The 15322-nt window shown below is 41.9% G+C and overlaps 1 protein-coding gene across 1 annotated transcript in view; it reads left to right on the top strand.

Moving 5' to 3' along the window:
- TTC21B (tetratricopeptide repeat domain 21B) overlaps window positions 1-15322 on the top strand; it is a 3240027-nt gene that overhangs the window by 168773 nt on the left and 3055932 nt on the right. Inside the window, exon 4 of the mRNA XM_044075355.1 lies at window positions 3098-3264. Within this exon, the coding sequence (XP_043931290.1) occupies window positions 3098-3264 (167 nt within the window). The remainder of the gene's footprint in view (window positions 1-3097; window positions 3265-15322) is intronic.

Raw genomic sequence — 15322 nt, 5'->3', positions numbered from 1 at the left:
CCACATAAATGTAGAGGAGGAGATGAAAGTAATACAAGAGCTAACAGCTTCCACGTCCACCTGGAAAATGGGTTTTGCAGGTGTCAGCAGACAGCACTGTTGTAATGTGGTACATCAACAAAGAAGGGGGGACTGAATCATACCCTGTCTGCAGGTTAGTCATGACTGTCTTGTTGATGGCTGTATTAAACTCTGATTACTCTAATTGGTCTGTGTCCCTTCTTAGTTAAACGCATTGATGAATCAGCTAAACAGCTGCAGACCCCTATGAATGGATATTACACAAGGATGTCTTTCTTGGGATCCTGTTATGTTATGTTATCAAAAGATAATGTAATCGAACGGCCGCATTTCAAAATTTGCATTGTGGGATTACAGTACAGTGAAGATTTGGGATATTTGCCCTTTCCTCACTAGTGCGATCTCAGAGTTGAAATATATATTTGGCAATAACAGTTTTGAAATGCAGCCATTTCAGTGTTTCGGTCATTCAGTTATGTTATCTTTCGAACTTAATATGAACCCGTCTGTCTTCAGGTTACTTATACGTGAGATGCTCTGTTGCCCCAGAAAAGTATCAGTTTGCTTAGCTGATCAACAAACATCTGGGAAAATTCTGTTCCAGAGCACCTTTTAAAGAAGCTTGAACAGTGGCTGGCTTCTCTTTCAAATTAACAATTATCTTATCTGTATGAATTTCCTCTGATCCCCTTTCTTCAGTGGCTAATCCACAAAGCAAGGGAGGAAGGTCAAGAATCTTCCTCCTAACCCCCTTTTAACTATGAGAGCATTGGTTCTTCTTCATTCAGATGTCAAAGGTGAAACCTTGTGTGCTGCCTTTGCAAGTGCCGCACTTAACTCAGAATGAGGGGGTTCTAACTCGCCTCCAGCCCAGAGAGACTGCAGCTTATGGCCTGGATGAATTATTTAACTCTTTAGGGTATAGTTCACTGAGCAGGAGTTGAACATAAGTAGGGATGATAGGAAGCCTGCCCAAAGGGAATCCTGTTTAGCCAAGTAGAAGAGGTGTTCCCCATAGTACGTCTGGAAGGATCAGGATCTTAGCATGCTGCCAGTGCCGTCATCTCCGGTACTGAAATGAAATGCTGCTTTTTAGACTAGTATGTGCCTTTGTAAAGGTACAGCTCTCTCTCATTTCAGTCTGCATACTTGTAGTATTCCTTTGCATATCTGCAAACTGTAAAACACTTCCTCAAGGGAGTTTTTCATCTGAGGCCACAAAGAAAAGTTACTTCTCCTCCATAGGACTTGAACTATGTCATGGAAAAACTGACACAGCCCTCTTCTGAACTTGTTGCCTCACCCTTCTTCAGATATCTAAGATGGAAAACAGCTTTGTTGTTGACAATTACCTTAGGTGGAAGATGTCAGAACTATAGGCAGTAATATGTAGTGAACCCTTCTGGCTTTCCATAAGGGCAGGGTCAGTCTTAAAACCAACCCCACCTTTATGTCAAAGATAATGACTAATTTCTACCTCAACCAAACTGCCCATATAACATTTTTTCCCATAATCAAAATAAGAGCAAGCAAGTCCATTTCTTAGATGTGCATAGAGAACTAAGATATTACTTGCCAAGAACATCTTGGTATCAGACTATTTGCATTCTTTTTGCATAAGAAGGAGGGAAAAAGCAGTTTTGAAGCCGATTTTATGCAGCTGGCATATTGCATATCACTTTTAGTCTGAGCATAAGAAGAACTTGGAAGGGATCATGAAAGCCCATATCAGTGGGGTACAGTAGCTACTGCTGCCTTTCTGAGTGGGAGTGAGAGCACAAGCTGCCTTTTTTGTTTTATTTTCTTTCATTGACTGGGTCATCCCACTGGACACAGGTGTGAGTCGGGGCCCATTTTCTGGTTAAGTGACTTAAGGCTGCCTGTTCATCCGTCTACCCCTTTTCCAAACACTATAGACTGCATGTTGCTCCCATCGAAAGGGTTGGGTTTGCAACTGACATTCTGCAGGGCCCATTGCAGCCCAACCCACAGCTTACTTTCTTTGTCTCCAAGCGGCCCAACCCACCAACCTACTTTCTTTATCTCCCAAGAACAATTTCAGTAGTAAGGAATTCTGCAAAGAACATACTGCAGTTATGTCAGAACTTACAGTGATAGTAGATGTTCAGGTAGATCAGTATTGCATTACTGGATCTCCCTAACTATCCTATCCTCTCCTGTTTGGCATCGTGAGCTGGGTAGAGTGTTTATTGCTATGCAGCTGTCTCTCATCCCTTTTTCCATTTTAAAGCCTCTGGGCAGTTCAGGTCTAGATAGCTTTGGGGAACCATTTTTCTCTAAGTCTTGATCACAGAGAGGGCACACCAGCATCTCTGCTTGGCTAGGATCATTAGGTCCTTTCTTGTGGTTTAATAGGGTGGTTACAGTAATGTCATATTAGCCAAGAAAGCTGTGAATGGCAAGGGTGAATGCTGGCTTTATACACAGAATGTCCTGACATATCAATGGAGCTGATGTTTGCCTGGCTTGGAGGGAGACTGCTGAGCTGTGGAAGTCAGGCTGGATGACAGGCCTTCTGTTGTGCAAGCCCCAGTAGTATGTACCACTGCAGCAGTGATCTGCTCAAACATCTGTTGTTATGGTAAGTTATTAGACAATTGTACTTTCTCTGTATTTTCTTGTCCTGTATAATACAATTCCTTGTCCCTTATACTTCCACTTCAGTATACTCTCTCAAAATTGTTACATTTCTTACATCTTGCATATATTTTCTAGGTCTGGGAACTAACTTTTAGAAGACTAGTATATACAGTCTTTTGTAACTCTGTTTCTTTTCTGTGACATTTACACGTGCCTTTTTTCTGTCTGCCTCTCTCAGTTCATTTTGTTCTTCATTATCTACCTTCCTCCTTTCTTCTGCCTGTGCCTTTCATTCATTCATTCTCCTTTTACCCCTTAGTATGAAGTAGATGACTGGTCATTTCTGGTAGAATATGTGGATGGCCACTAGTGGAAGTATTAATGCCAGCTTACAGTGACTGATGAGCAGAGCAGAACAGATTGAATCAATCTTACTAGTCATATTTAGTATCGTTTTACATTTTTTTCTTTTAAGATCGTGAAGCAATTCAGGAACTGGAAGCAAAACTGAAAGAAGAGCGCAAGTCAGCAGGACCAAAGGCTCTTTACTTTGCCGGATTATTGCTGTGGCATCTTGGTCGACATGATAAAGCCCGAGATTACATTGACAGAATGATTAAAATTTCTAATGGTGCAAAAGAGGTAATTTGTTCCTTTCATACAAGTCAAAATTTGTAATGAAATGTACTTCAGCCATGTACTCATTCCAAGATATTTACTTTTTTCCCATGTAAATATGTAAAAAAATGCTTATATTGATCAGTTTAGGCTTTCTGAAATATTTTAAAAGCAAGACTGATTTAAGAGCATATGTAGGAAGCACATTTCCTGTATAAGGCATTTTGTGCTTTCTTTTTTGATATTGCATATATAAGGATATTCTTGTAAGCCTATTTTAAGAATGTCTTATTTTGTAATACCAGTGAGTGTACTCTTTACACCCAGAACTACTTGCATCATAGATCAAAAGTGGTAGCTGCTTGTCTGGATTTATGAAGTGAAGCTATTGTTGCTACCTAGCATTAAATAAATTAATCATTGCTGTCTGTAACACTGAACTGCTTTGCATTAATATCTGAGGATTATAGTATACAGATTGTTACGATGCGTTGTTGCCCCTTTCCCCTTATCAGCTGGAACTGCCACTACAAGGTATTAATGGAAACAGAAAATTGGTGTCCAGACAGTGAATGAGAAAGTTTAAGAGCTGGGCGGCTGCGCATGGAGTAAACTGATTGGAATAACTTACTAGGGAATGAATGGAATACAGTTAAGAGCAACTTTAGAAACTGATGTTTGTGAGATGCAAGACCAGTAAGATATTTTTGTATGCACAAATGGTTATATTCATACCCACATAATACAGTTATTGAGAATGTGCCCAATACTGGTTTATAGCTTGCCACAATTAACCCCAGGTTTCATCATGCCCATGTGTTTTTCAAGTTTTTATTTATTTATAATCTGCATTTTTATTATGTTTAATTTTATTTTAAGGTGATATAATGTTTGACGCACCTCACTTGGGCTCCCTTTCCCTGTTGGACTGTCCTTCCCCTTCTGATTCATTTGTTTTTTGAATTAAGGATTATATAAATGAGAAGTGAAGAACGTTGCCATATTTTTATTTGTGTGTGTGTAAGGGTTGCCAATCATCCAGAATTCTTCCATACTGTCCGGAATTAAGGGACACTGTCTGGAAACTGAGACTGCCTTTTCTGGACAGTGTACTGTCCAGAAAAAAAATCATTTGTATGTCTTATTAATATTATTGTGCTTTGCTGTGAAGTCAGGTGTATAGGTAGCTTAGTTTCTGGTTGTGCGTTTATGACACCTGTGGAAAGTGGTGTCGCATGAAGCAGATGCCATGTTTTCTTCCACGTGTGTGTAAGGGATCTTAGTATGAAGGTTTACTGGTGGTAGGACTGTGGTATTCAGTGCACACAAGACTATCCTGTCAGTGTTTAAACGGCTACTACATGGGACTGAGATTGAGCAAGACAAGAGGGGCTCATTAACAGGTTTTGGCTCTAGTTTCCAAGGAACATTCCTGTTATTTATAGGTTCATAGGTAGGTACTAGGCTATCTGCCCGAGGGCTTTTATAAGCCTAGCCAGAGTGTGTCGGCTTTCGCCGCCCCATTGATTAATTAACTGATCCCGTGTCAAGCAGAGCCACTGAAGTGATCCCAGGGGTGTATTTTCTGTTACCCATCCACTCGTCAAGGTTTCTGTTGAAGAGTGTTAGTGAGGGTCTCTGCCTGATGTGATTTGGAATTTTGTTCCAAAGCATGGGGAGTCTCTGTGACAGGAATCTATCCCTCCAGCATGTTCTATTTATTGTTGTGGCAAGTGTTAGCTCACTAGAGCGCGTGGCTCACAGTGACTTGTATTTCTTTAGGTGGAGCATGTCCATCGATTCTGAGTTGGACATGGCTTTGTAAGTCAGGCAGAGATCACCTCTGAGTAAGCAATATGCCACTGAGTACAGCTGGAGTTTTTTCAGTCGGGCTGCATAGGACATGTGTTTGAGACCAGTAATACTCTTGGTGTGAGGTACTTTTGTGGTCTTTCCAGCTGTTGGAAGTGTCTTGTGAGGTACATCCCAAATTGGGCATTGTACTCTTTGATGGGTCTATTGAGTGACTAGTAGAGGGGCACTATAACCTCTTTATTTCTAGATGCGAACACTGTAGTAATTAGATGGGGCCACATAGAAGGATTTCCTAACTACTTTGGCAATATGCTACACAAGAAGGAGCCAGGGTTCTGCACACCAAATTCGAAAATCCGTAAAAAATGTCCAAACCAAATAAGTAAACTTGTACTCAGCGTTTAAGCCACAAAGTCTCTGTTTAGCTTTTCGTCGGTGACTCCTCACCAACTTCCTCAGAACAGGAAATACATACACAGCACATCCTGTTTAAATACTACAATGCAACTCCCTACTTTTGCCACACTGCCACCTGTGGTCAGAATACAAAATTTCAATATATTAAAAAGAACATACAAAAAGGCATAAGACTATTTAAAAACATATGTAAATATAAAACACTCCTTAACAATATAAAATTAAAAAACAATTAGTCAATAGCCAACAGGCTTGACTTGGGAAAAGAAACCAGAAATATGTATTAAAATAAAATAAATAACTAGCTTCATGGTTAATAAATTGGACCCATGATGGAGCGATGCATGTGCAAAAAAAAAAATGTTTTTAAAAACAAAGGCTGCTGAAAAACATGTATCATAATTTTGCACATTAACATATGATATAGCAAAACTACCTTATCAAACTTTTCAATTTCAAAACACAGGAAATTGACAACATGTTGTTTAAGCCTGGAAAATGGTATGCTTCCAACCTCAATTGCCAAAGCAATTCTCTTGAGTTCCAACAAATAGGAAACAGGGCCCCCCCTGTTATAATGCACAATCTGATCAATCACTGTGAAGCTAAACCCATGTCCCGGGCACTAGCTAATGTGTTTAGCAAGTGCATTAGCCATTTTTTCTTTCTTAATGGCATATAGATGTTCATATAGGCGCTCATGCAATTTCCGGTCAGTTTTCCCTATATAGAAAGCCGGGCATGAAGAACACTGGGCCAGGTAAACCACATGTGTGCTGGCACAGTTGAACCTCCCCCGGATTTTGTACTTTCTCTCTCTGATCGCAAAATAAGTTCCCGCTTTCACGTATTGGCAGTATCTGCACATGTTGCATTTGAACATGCCCGAACGTGCCTGAGTAGGTCTAGGTTTCCTTTCAAGGATGTTTTTTAAGTTGGAACCTCTCTTGTAAATGACTTGAAGGTTTAACACTAAAGCTGAAGGACCTTGATTGTCTGGTGTAAGTAAACACCAATTCTTCATAATAATAGAAGCAATGGCCCCCGCATCCAGACTGTAAGTCGTGATGAAGCTGCAGGCATAAGTAGATCTAATCCAGGTATCATCAACCAACACACCTTGATCTGCAGTAGATTGGCCCAAAATGAGGAGATATACCCCATTCTCCCTCTTGCGACTTACCTCATTACAGAGGTCTGAAATCAGATGGCCGGGATAACCCCTATTCAAAAAGAGGTCTCTGATAAACTCACATTCCTTTAAGAAATCACTGTCCCGTGTCACCATCCTGGCTGCCCGGACCAGTTGGCCCTTGACTATCGACCTCTTCTGATGAAAGGGGTGGTTGCTTTCAAAGTGCAAATATGAGTTTGAAAAAGTAGGTTTGCGATGGATGTTGGCCATATAGCAACCCCTGTAGTTATCCTTAGACAGATAACATCCAAATAAGCAATTTTCTCCATGGAAACGTTAGAGGTAAACCTAAGGAGTTCAGTAGATGTATTAAAGCATTTCAGGATGGAGTCTGCTACTCCCCCCCCCTTGGAGAATGATGAAAATATTGTCCAAAAATCGGGTATACAATAGGACTTTCTCTTTAAATAATGGGTTAGGAAAGACCAACTCTTTCTCCCAGAATGCCATCACCAAATTTGCTCCGCTGGCCCCACAAGGGGTTACATCAAAGGACAGGGGTACCCATGGGGTCCATCGGTTGTTAAAGGAGAAATAATTGCATGTAAGAACTATGTCTGAGTTCTCTGACCATCAACATTTCTTTGGCAGGAGCTTGTTTTGAAATCAAAATCGCTTGAATCCATTCCAATGCTACTGAGTGGGGGATAGAGGAATACAAGTCTATCACATCAATAGTGAGGAAGTGATTTTCTGTTTTGAATGGAATCCTATTCACTTTGCCTAAAAAAGGCCAAGAATCCTTTGAGATGTGCTCCTCACTGATGACATACTTTTTCAAGATAGTATCCACAACCTTGGCTCCAGCATACGTCATACTCCCCCTAGCACTGACTAACTGGCTCATGGGGGGATCCAACATATTCTTATGGATCTTAGGGTTACCAAATAAAGCTGGAATCTTGGGGTTGGATATAGAAATTATAATTGAACACATCCAAATCTATCACCCCATTGATAAACATGTCATCGTAATAAGAATGGACACTTGATGTGTTGATGTTCACCTCCTTTTTAGATACCTCATCATATGTCTCAGAGGCCAGAATAGCTTCCATTCTTTTAATATAATCCTCCACAACCATAGCCACTGGACCGCCCCCTTTGTCCGGCTGCATCACTCTGACCCCTGAGTAACATAACAGTTCAAGCAAAGCCAATTCCTCCTTGGTAGTATTTAAGCCAACATTCTTCCTGGTTTTGAGAGTAGCACAAATGTCCAGGTCACATAGTTGATCAAAGACATTGACTGAAGGAAGGAGGGGTGGATTAAAGGTGCTAGGAATGGAAAAGCCTTTGGAGAAGAACACTGGTCCCGTAGTAGGAGATATAAATTCAGTTTCCTGGTAAAAACTTTAGGTCAACCAACGTGTTGGCCATATTGGCCCTACAGGCCGGCACAAATGATAGGCCCTTAGCCAGATCATCAACCAGATGTGGAGGAAAAGAAAACCCAGAAATATTATAGATCTTAAAGTCCCTTCCAGTGTTGAATATTATCTCTAAGGCAGACTGCCCCGATTTGAGAAGGACCAGCCTGTATCCTAGTCAGTTCCTCCTGTTCCTGGGTCTGTTCTTGAACTTCCATCCCGGAGACGGTTGGGGTGACGAGGCTGGGTTCCGAAAATTTGAGCCCTCACCTTCCAAAGGAGGATTAGTCGTTTTATTAAGTGAAGCTATCCGGTCACTCCTTCGAACTGAATTATATTCAGTGGGGTCACCTGAAGGGCCCCCATCATGGCCATTATTAACCATATCAGATCTAACTTCAGTTCCATTCTGATCATCTGAATGCCGAGTTAATGTACCCAAATAATTGCCTTGGGACTTACGAAGCTTGGGATATGCTAAGCCCTCTTTATAAGCTTTAATGTCCCTTTGCAACTTTTTAACTTTGTTAGCCGTTATTTTGGAAACATGCTGGTCTATACTAGTACAGATCCGATCGTAATCAAATCTGTATCTAGAAAAATTGATGTCCTTCCTGATGGCTTCATCTAAAATAGTTAGCTCCTCTGAAAGAGAGGTAACTGCCTCCTAGTAATGATGGCAGATTTAAATTTAAGAGCTCGAACCCATGCTTATCAAAGAGAGAAATTAAATCTTTATGGAAGGCCGAGCCTTCCTCCAGGCCCGTAGGATAGTGCCATGAACAGAGCCCTTTGGATACTATTTTGGAACGTTGACATTCTCCAAAATAGGCAACCTCTAACTGTAACTTTCTTAGCTTAGTTAATTTTTGATCGAACAGATTTAATTTCTGAGGTAATTCGATGCTCTCCGAACTACTCTGTTCAAAAACAGAGTCTCTAGAAGTATTATGGAAGCAAAATGGGCGCTTCAACCAATTGTTAAGAACTGACTGTAAAATACCTTGATCCACTCCATTAAGGTTTGAAAAGCATGGGTTGGAGCTGTTACATTTAATCTGCCATCATTACTAGGAGGCAGTTACCTCTGTTTCAGAGGAGCTAACTATTTTAGATGAAGCCATCAGGAAGGACATCAATTTTTCTAGATACAGATTTGATTACGATTGGATCTATACTAGTATAGACCAGCATGTTTCCAAAATAACTGCTAACAAAGTTAAAAAGTTGCAAAGGGACATTAAAGCTTATACGGAGGGCTTAGCATATCCCAAGCCTCCTAAGTCCCAAGGCAATTATTTGGGTACATTAGCTCGGCATTCAGATGATCGGAATGGAACTGAAGAAGTTAGATCTGATATGGTTAATAATGGCCATGATGGGGGCCCTTCAGATGACCCCACTGAATATAATTCAGTTTGAAAGAGTGACCGGATAGCTTCACTTAATAAAACGACTAATCCTCCTGTGGAAGGTGAGGGCTCAAATTTTCGGAACCCAGCCTCGTCACCCCAACCGTCCCCGGGACGGAGGTTCAAGAACAGACCCAGGAACAGGAGGAACTGACTAGGATACAGGCTGGTCCTTCTCAATCTGGGCAGTCTTCCTTCGAGATAATATTCAACATCGGAAGGGACTTTAAGATCTATAATTTTTCCAGGTTTTCTTTTCCTCCACCTCTGGTTGATCTTCTGGCTAAGGGCCTATCGTTTGTACTGGCCCGTAGGGCCAATTTGGCTAACACATTGGTTGACCTAAAATTGTTTACCAGGAAACTGAATTTACATCTCCTACGAGGGGACCAGTGTTCTTCTCCAAAGGCTTTTTCAATTCCTAGCACCTTTAATCCACCCCTCCTTCCTTCAGTCAACGTCTTTGATCAACTATGTGACCTGGACATTTGTGCTACTCTCAAAACCAAGAAGAATGTTGGCTTCAATACTACCAAGGAGGAATTGGCTTTGCTTGAACTGTTATGTCACTCAGGGGTCAGAGTGATGCAGCCGGACAAAGGGGGAGGTCTAGTGGCTATGGATGTGGAGGATTATATTAAGAGAATGGAAGCTATTCTGGCCTCTGAGAAGTATGATAAGGTATCTAAAAATGAGTTGAACATCAACATATCACGTGTCCGTTCTTATTACGATGTCATGTTTATCAATGGGGTGATAGATTTGGATATGTTCAATTATATTTCTATATCCAACCCCAAGATTCCAGCTTTATTTGGTATCCCTAAGATCCATAAGAATATGTTGGATCTCCCCATGCGCCAGTTTGTCAGCGCTAGGGGGAGTATGACATATGCTGGAGCCAAGGTTGTGGACACTATCTTGAAGAAGTATGTCATCAGTGAGGAGCACATCTCAAAGGATTCCTGGTCTTTTTTAGGCAAAGTGAATCGGATTCCATTCAAAACCGAGAATCACTTCCTCACTATTGATGTGATAGACTTGTATTCCTCTATCCCCCACTCAGTAGCATTGGAATGGATTCAAGCGATTTTGATTTCGAAACAAGCTCCTGCCAAAGAAATTTTGATGGTCAGAGAACTCTTGGACATAGTTCTTACATGCAATTATTTCTCTAACATCCGATGGTTCCATCAAAGGATAGGGGTGCCCATGGGTCCCCTTGTGGGGTCAGCGTAGCAAATTTGGTGATGGCATTCTGGGAGAGTTTGTCTTTCATAACCCATTATTTAAAGAGAAAGTCCTATTGTATACCTGATTTTTGGACGATATTTTCATCATTCTCCAAGGGGGGGGGGGGAGTAGCAGACTCCATCCTGGAATGCTTTAATACATCTACTGAATTCCTTAGGTTCACCTCTAACTTTTCCATGGAAAAAATTGCTTATTTGGATGTTGATCTGTCTAAGGATAACTACAGGGGTTGCTATATGGCCAACATCCATCGCAAACCTACTTTTTCAAACTCATATTTGCACTTTGAAAGCAACCACCCCTTTCATCGGAAGAGGTCGATAGTCAAGGGCCAACTGGTCCAGGCGACCAGGATGGTGACATGGGACAGTGATTTCTTAAAGGAATGTGAGTTTATCAGAGACCTCTTTTTGAATAGGGTTATCCCGGCCATCTGATTTCAGACCTCTGTAATGAGGTAAGTAGCAAGAGGGAGAATGGGGGTATATCTCCCCATTTTGGGTCAGTCTATTGCAGATCAAGGTGTGTTGGTTGATACCCGGATTAGATCTACTTATGCCTGCAGCTTCATCACTACTTACAGTCTGGATGCGGAGGCCATGCTTCTATTATTATGAAGAATTGGTGTTTACTTACACCAGACAATCAAGGTCCTTCAGCTTTAGGGTTAAACCCTCAAGTCATTTACAAGAGAGGTTCCAACTTAAAAAAAACATCCTTGAAAGGAAACCTAGACCTACTCGGGCACATTCAGGCATGTTCAAATGCAACATGTGCAGATACTGCCAATACGTGAAAGCGGGAACTTATTTTGCGATCAGAGAGAAAGTACAAAATCCAGGGGAGGTTCAACTGTGCCAGCACACATGTGGTTTACCTGGCCCAGTGTTCTTCATGTCCGGCTTTCTATATAGGGAAAACTGACTGGAAATTGCATGAGCGCCTATATGAACATCTATATGCCATTCAGAAAGAAAAAATGGCTAATGCACTTGCTAAACACATTAGCTAGTGCCCGGGACATGGATTTAGCTTCACAGTGATTGATCAGATTGTGCATAACAGGGGGGGCCCTGTTTCCTATTTGTTGGAACTCAGAGAATTGCTTTGACAATTGAGGTTGGAAGCATACCATTTTCCAGGCTTGAACAACATGTCAATTTCCTGTGTATTTAAATTGAAAAGTTTGATAAGGTAGTTTTGCTATATCATACGTTAATGTGCAAAATTATGATGCATGTTTTTCAGCAGCCTTTGTTTTTAAAAACATTTTTTTTTGCACATGCATCGCTCCATCATGGGTCCAATTTATTAACAATGAAGTGAGTTATTTATTTTATTTTAATACATATTTCTGGTTTCTTTTTCCAAGTCAAGCCTGTTGGTTATTGACTAATTGTTTTTTAATTTTATATTGTTAAGGAAGTGTTTTATATTTACATATGTTTTTAAATAGTTTTATGCCTTTTTGTATGTTCTTTTTAATGTATTGAAATTTTGTATTCTGACCACAGGTGGCAGTGTGGCAAAAGTAGGGAGTTGCATTGTAGTATTTAAACAGGATGTGCTGTTTGTGTGTATTTCCTGTTCTGAGGAAATTGGTGAGGAGTCGCTGACGAAAAGCTAAACAGAGACTTTGTGGCTTAAATAAATGTTGAGTACAAGTTTACTTGGTTTGGACATTTTTTTACGGATTTGGTGCGCAGATCCCTGGCTCCTCCTTGTGTAGCAGTTGGTTTTGTCTTTATTATTGAGCTTACTTTGGCATTATGATTGTCAAAGAAGAGATTACTATCTATGTGGGTGCCCAGATCTCTTATTACCATTTCTGTATTAAGGGGGCTGCCACCTATGTGGTAATTTGTGGGTGTTTTATTTTTCCCAAACGGGATGACTATGCATTTTTTGGCATTTAGCTTGAGGCCATGACTTTGATACCAGGTGTCCGTCTCAGTAAGGCCCTTTTGGAGGATGTCTGTGTCAGCCGGAGAGTCAATTATGGCTCCCAGTTTGTAGTCATTGGCAAACTTGGTTAGCCATAGTCCTCCTGTGTTTGCCTGTACTTCTGAGAAGTATATGCCAAACAGTAGTGGTCCCAGGACCGAGCCTTGTGGGAAACCACTTGTGACTGGTATAGAGTCTGACCTGGAGCCCGCTATTCTTATCGTGTGAGTTCTATCTGTAAGCCAGTTGGCAACCCATCTCATGACGTAGGGGTTTATGTTCAGGCTGGTGAGTTTTTCTGTAATACTCGTGTGGGGAATGGTGTCAAGCCTTGGTGATGTCAAGGTAGGCTGTGTGAACCACCTTTCCCTCCTCTGTTCTTGGTGACTGTCTTGAAGAAGTCAGCCAGGTTTAGTAGGCATGATCTGCCCTTAACAAAGCCAAGCTGGGTCGGGTCAAGTGTTTGGAGGTTCCCAATGTCTTTGTTAATGAGTTCCATGATGATGCGCTCCATAGCCTTGCAGATCAGGCTAGTCAGGCTTATGGGGCGATAGTTACCAGGGTCAGTTGTGGCCCCTCCTTTGTGGAGAGGAATAACCATTGCTGTGCATCATTTTATGGGCACATAGCCTGTGGAGAGGCTGAGGTTGAACAGCGTGTTTAGGTGGTGGGTTAGTTCATTCTGTAGTTCGTGCAAGACGCAGCCTGGGACACCATCTGGTCCCATTGACGCTGTATTTTTGACTTTTGAAAGGGCTGTTTTCACCTGTGCGTCTGTGATTTTTGGGACACTACACTTTTCCTCTGTTGTTGTGGGCCTTTTTGGAGGTGAAAGGGGGGTGAAGTTTGCACTGAATCTGTCTGCCAGGATGTTGGCAATATCAGTAGGTTCAGTATAGTTTGTGCTGTTTTTGCACTAGTTCAGTGCATATCTGCAGGTTGTCACTTAGATTCTTAACATAGCTAAAGAAGGCTTTGTGATTAACTTTTGAATCCTTGGCTTTTTTTCTTTCGAAGCTAGCCTTGGATGATTTCATGAAGGGACCTCAGTTTCTTCCTGATACTGTTCAGGGATGTCTTTCCTTCTTGGGATTTGCTTCTTTTCTGAACTAGTTTTCTCCTCCTATTGTATAGCCTCTTTATTGCAGGGGTCCACCAAGCTGGTTTCCTTCTCTTAGAGGAGTGAGCCTTGGTTTTGCTAGGGATGGCACAATCCATGCATCCTTGCAGGTGCTCATAGAGTGCATTTGTAAAGGTTTCTGCATCTTGGGCAGCATTATCCTTTAGCGTGGGGGCTGTGAAACTTACCACCTCTATCTTAAGTAAGGTGAAGTTTGCTTTAGAAAAGTTTTTTACTGTGGTTTCCTTAGTTGGGGGTGGTGGTGGGGTGTGGACTAGTTTATGCTCTGATCTAACCAGTGACTGGTTGAGTTCCGGTGTGGAACACCTGTTGCCCATGTTGGTGATGACCAGGTCCAATATGTTTTCACCTCTGGTAGGGGAGTTTACCAGCTGATCCAGGGCGTTTGAGCTGATGAATTCCAGGAAGCGCTGGGCCTGGGAATCTCTACTAGAGTAGTTTTCCCAGTGAATGGTAGGGTAATTGAAATCGCCCAATATCCGGGTGTTCGGTAGGACCTTCACATTTTCCAGTGTCTCCAGAATGGTGGAATGGTGGTCCTGGGTCATGGAGGCTGAGCTGTATTGGGCCACAATTTGCATTGCAGATTTGCCCAATGTTAGTTGCACATGGATGATCTCAGAGATATCTTGCTGCGCCACTAACCTGGAGGTGTAGGTATACTTGATGAACATGAATACACCCCCTCCTTTTGTGTTTCGGTCTGTGTTCTGTGGCCGAACCGTGTGGTAGGAGTTGTAGCCCGGTAGTGCTGGGGTGCTCTCTGAAGCCTTGAACCAGGTTTCAGTTACTGCACAGATGTCGACGTTCTCCACACTGAGGAGTGCTTCGAGTGCATGCATTTTGAGATTTAAACTCCTGGCATTGAGTAGCATAACCCTCAGTTTTTTTGTTAATTGTGCTGTTTACGGAGGTGGGTTTGACTTTTGAGCCTTGCCTAAAAAAGGCACTATGGGAGCAGCAAGAGCCTTGGCCAGTATTCGAAAGCTTAGGGGTGACAGGTGCAAGCCATCTGTTGCGAATCAATGCGGCTTGTCGAGCATGTCGTCCCAGACTGACCCACTGGATCTCCTTTGAATGACTAGAAGCTTAGCCAATTGTTGAAATTGATCATTTTTTCTTTATACTGGGGTATCATTCTTGGTGAGGGCAGGATGCTACTCGGGGTCAGGGTCATACCAGCCTGGGCTACATGATCAGAGAGCTCTTCCATGTCTCTTTTCATGTAGTCCGGGGAGGTACGTCTCGGGTCATTCACGCCAACATGAACAATGACAAAGTCATATTTGTACTTGTTCTGGAGTGACCTGAGTGCTTGTGTTATGTGGAGGATTCTGGCTCCCGACAGGCAGCTAACAGTAACCTTCTGCTTGTCCAGCCTAGTGAGTGGGACGTCAGTGTATCTGACTATAGAGTCACCTATTACTAGTGTGTTAAGTATGTTATTTCGCCTTAAGGGCTGTGATTGTGCGGCACTCTGATTTTGTGTTTTATGTGTTGTCTTATTTGTGATGGAAAGTGCAGGTTGTTTGGG

The sequence above is a fragment of the Protopterus annectens genome, chromosome 6.part1 (assembly GCF_019279795.1).
Source record: "Protopterus annectens isolate FY-2018-M chromosome 6.part1, PAN1.0, whole genome shotgun sequence".
NCBI lineage: Eukaryota > Metazoa > Chordata > Ceratodontiformes > Protopteridae > Protopterus > Protopterus annectens.
Note: the sequence above shows the minus strand (reverse complement) of the source record. Positions and strands in the feature narration are given on the sequence as shown.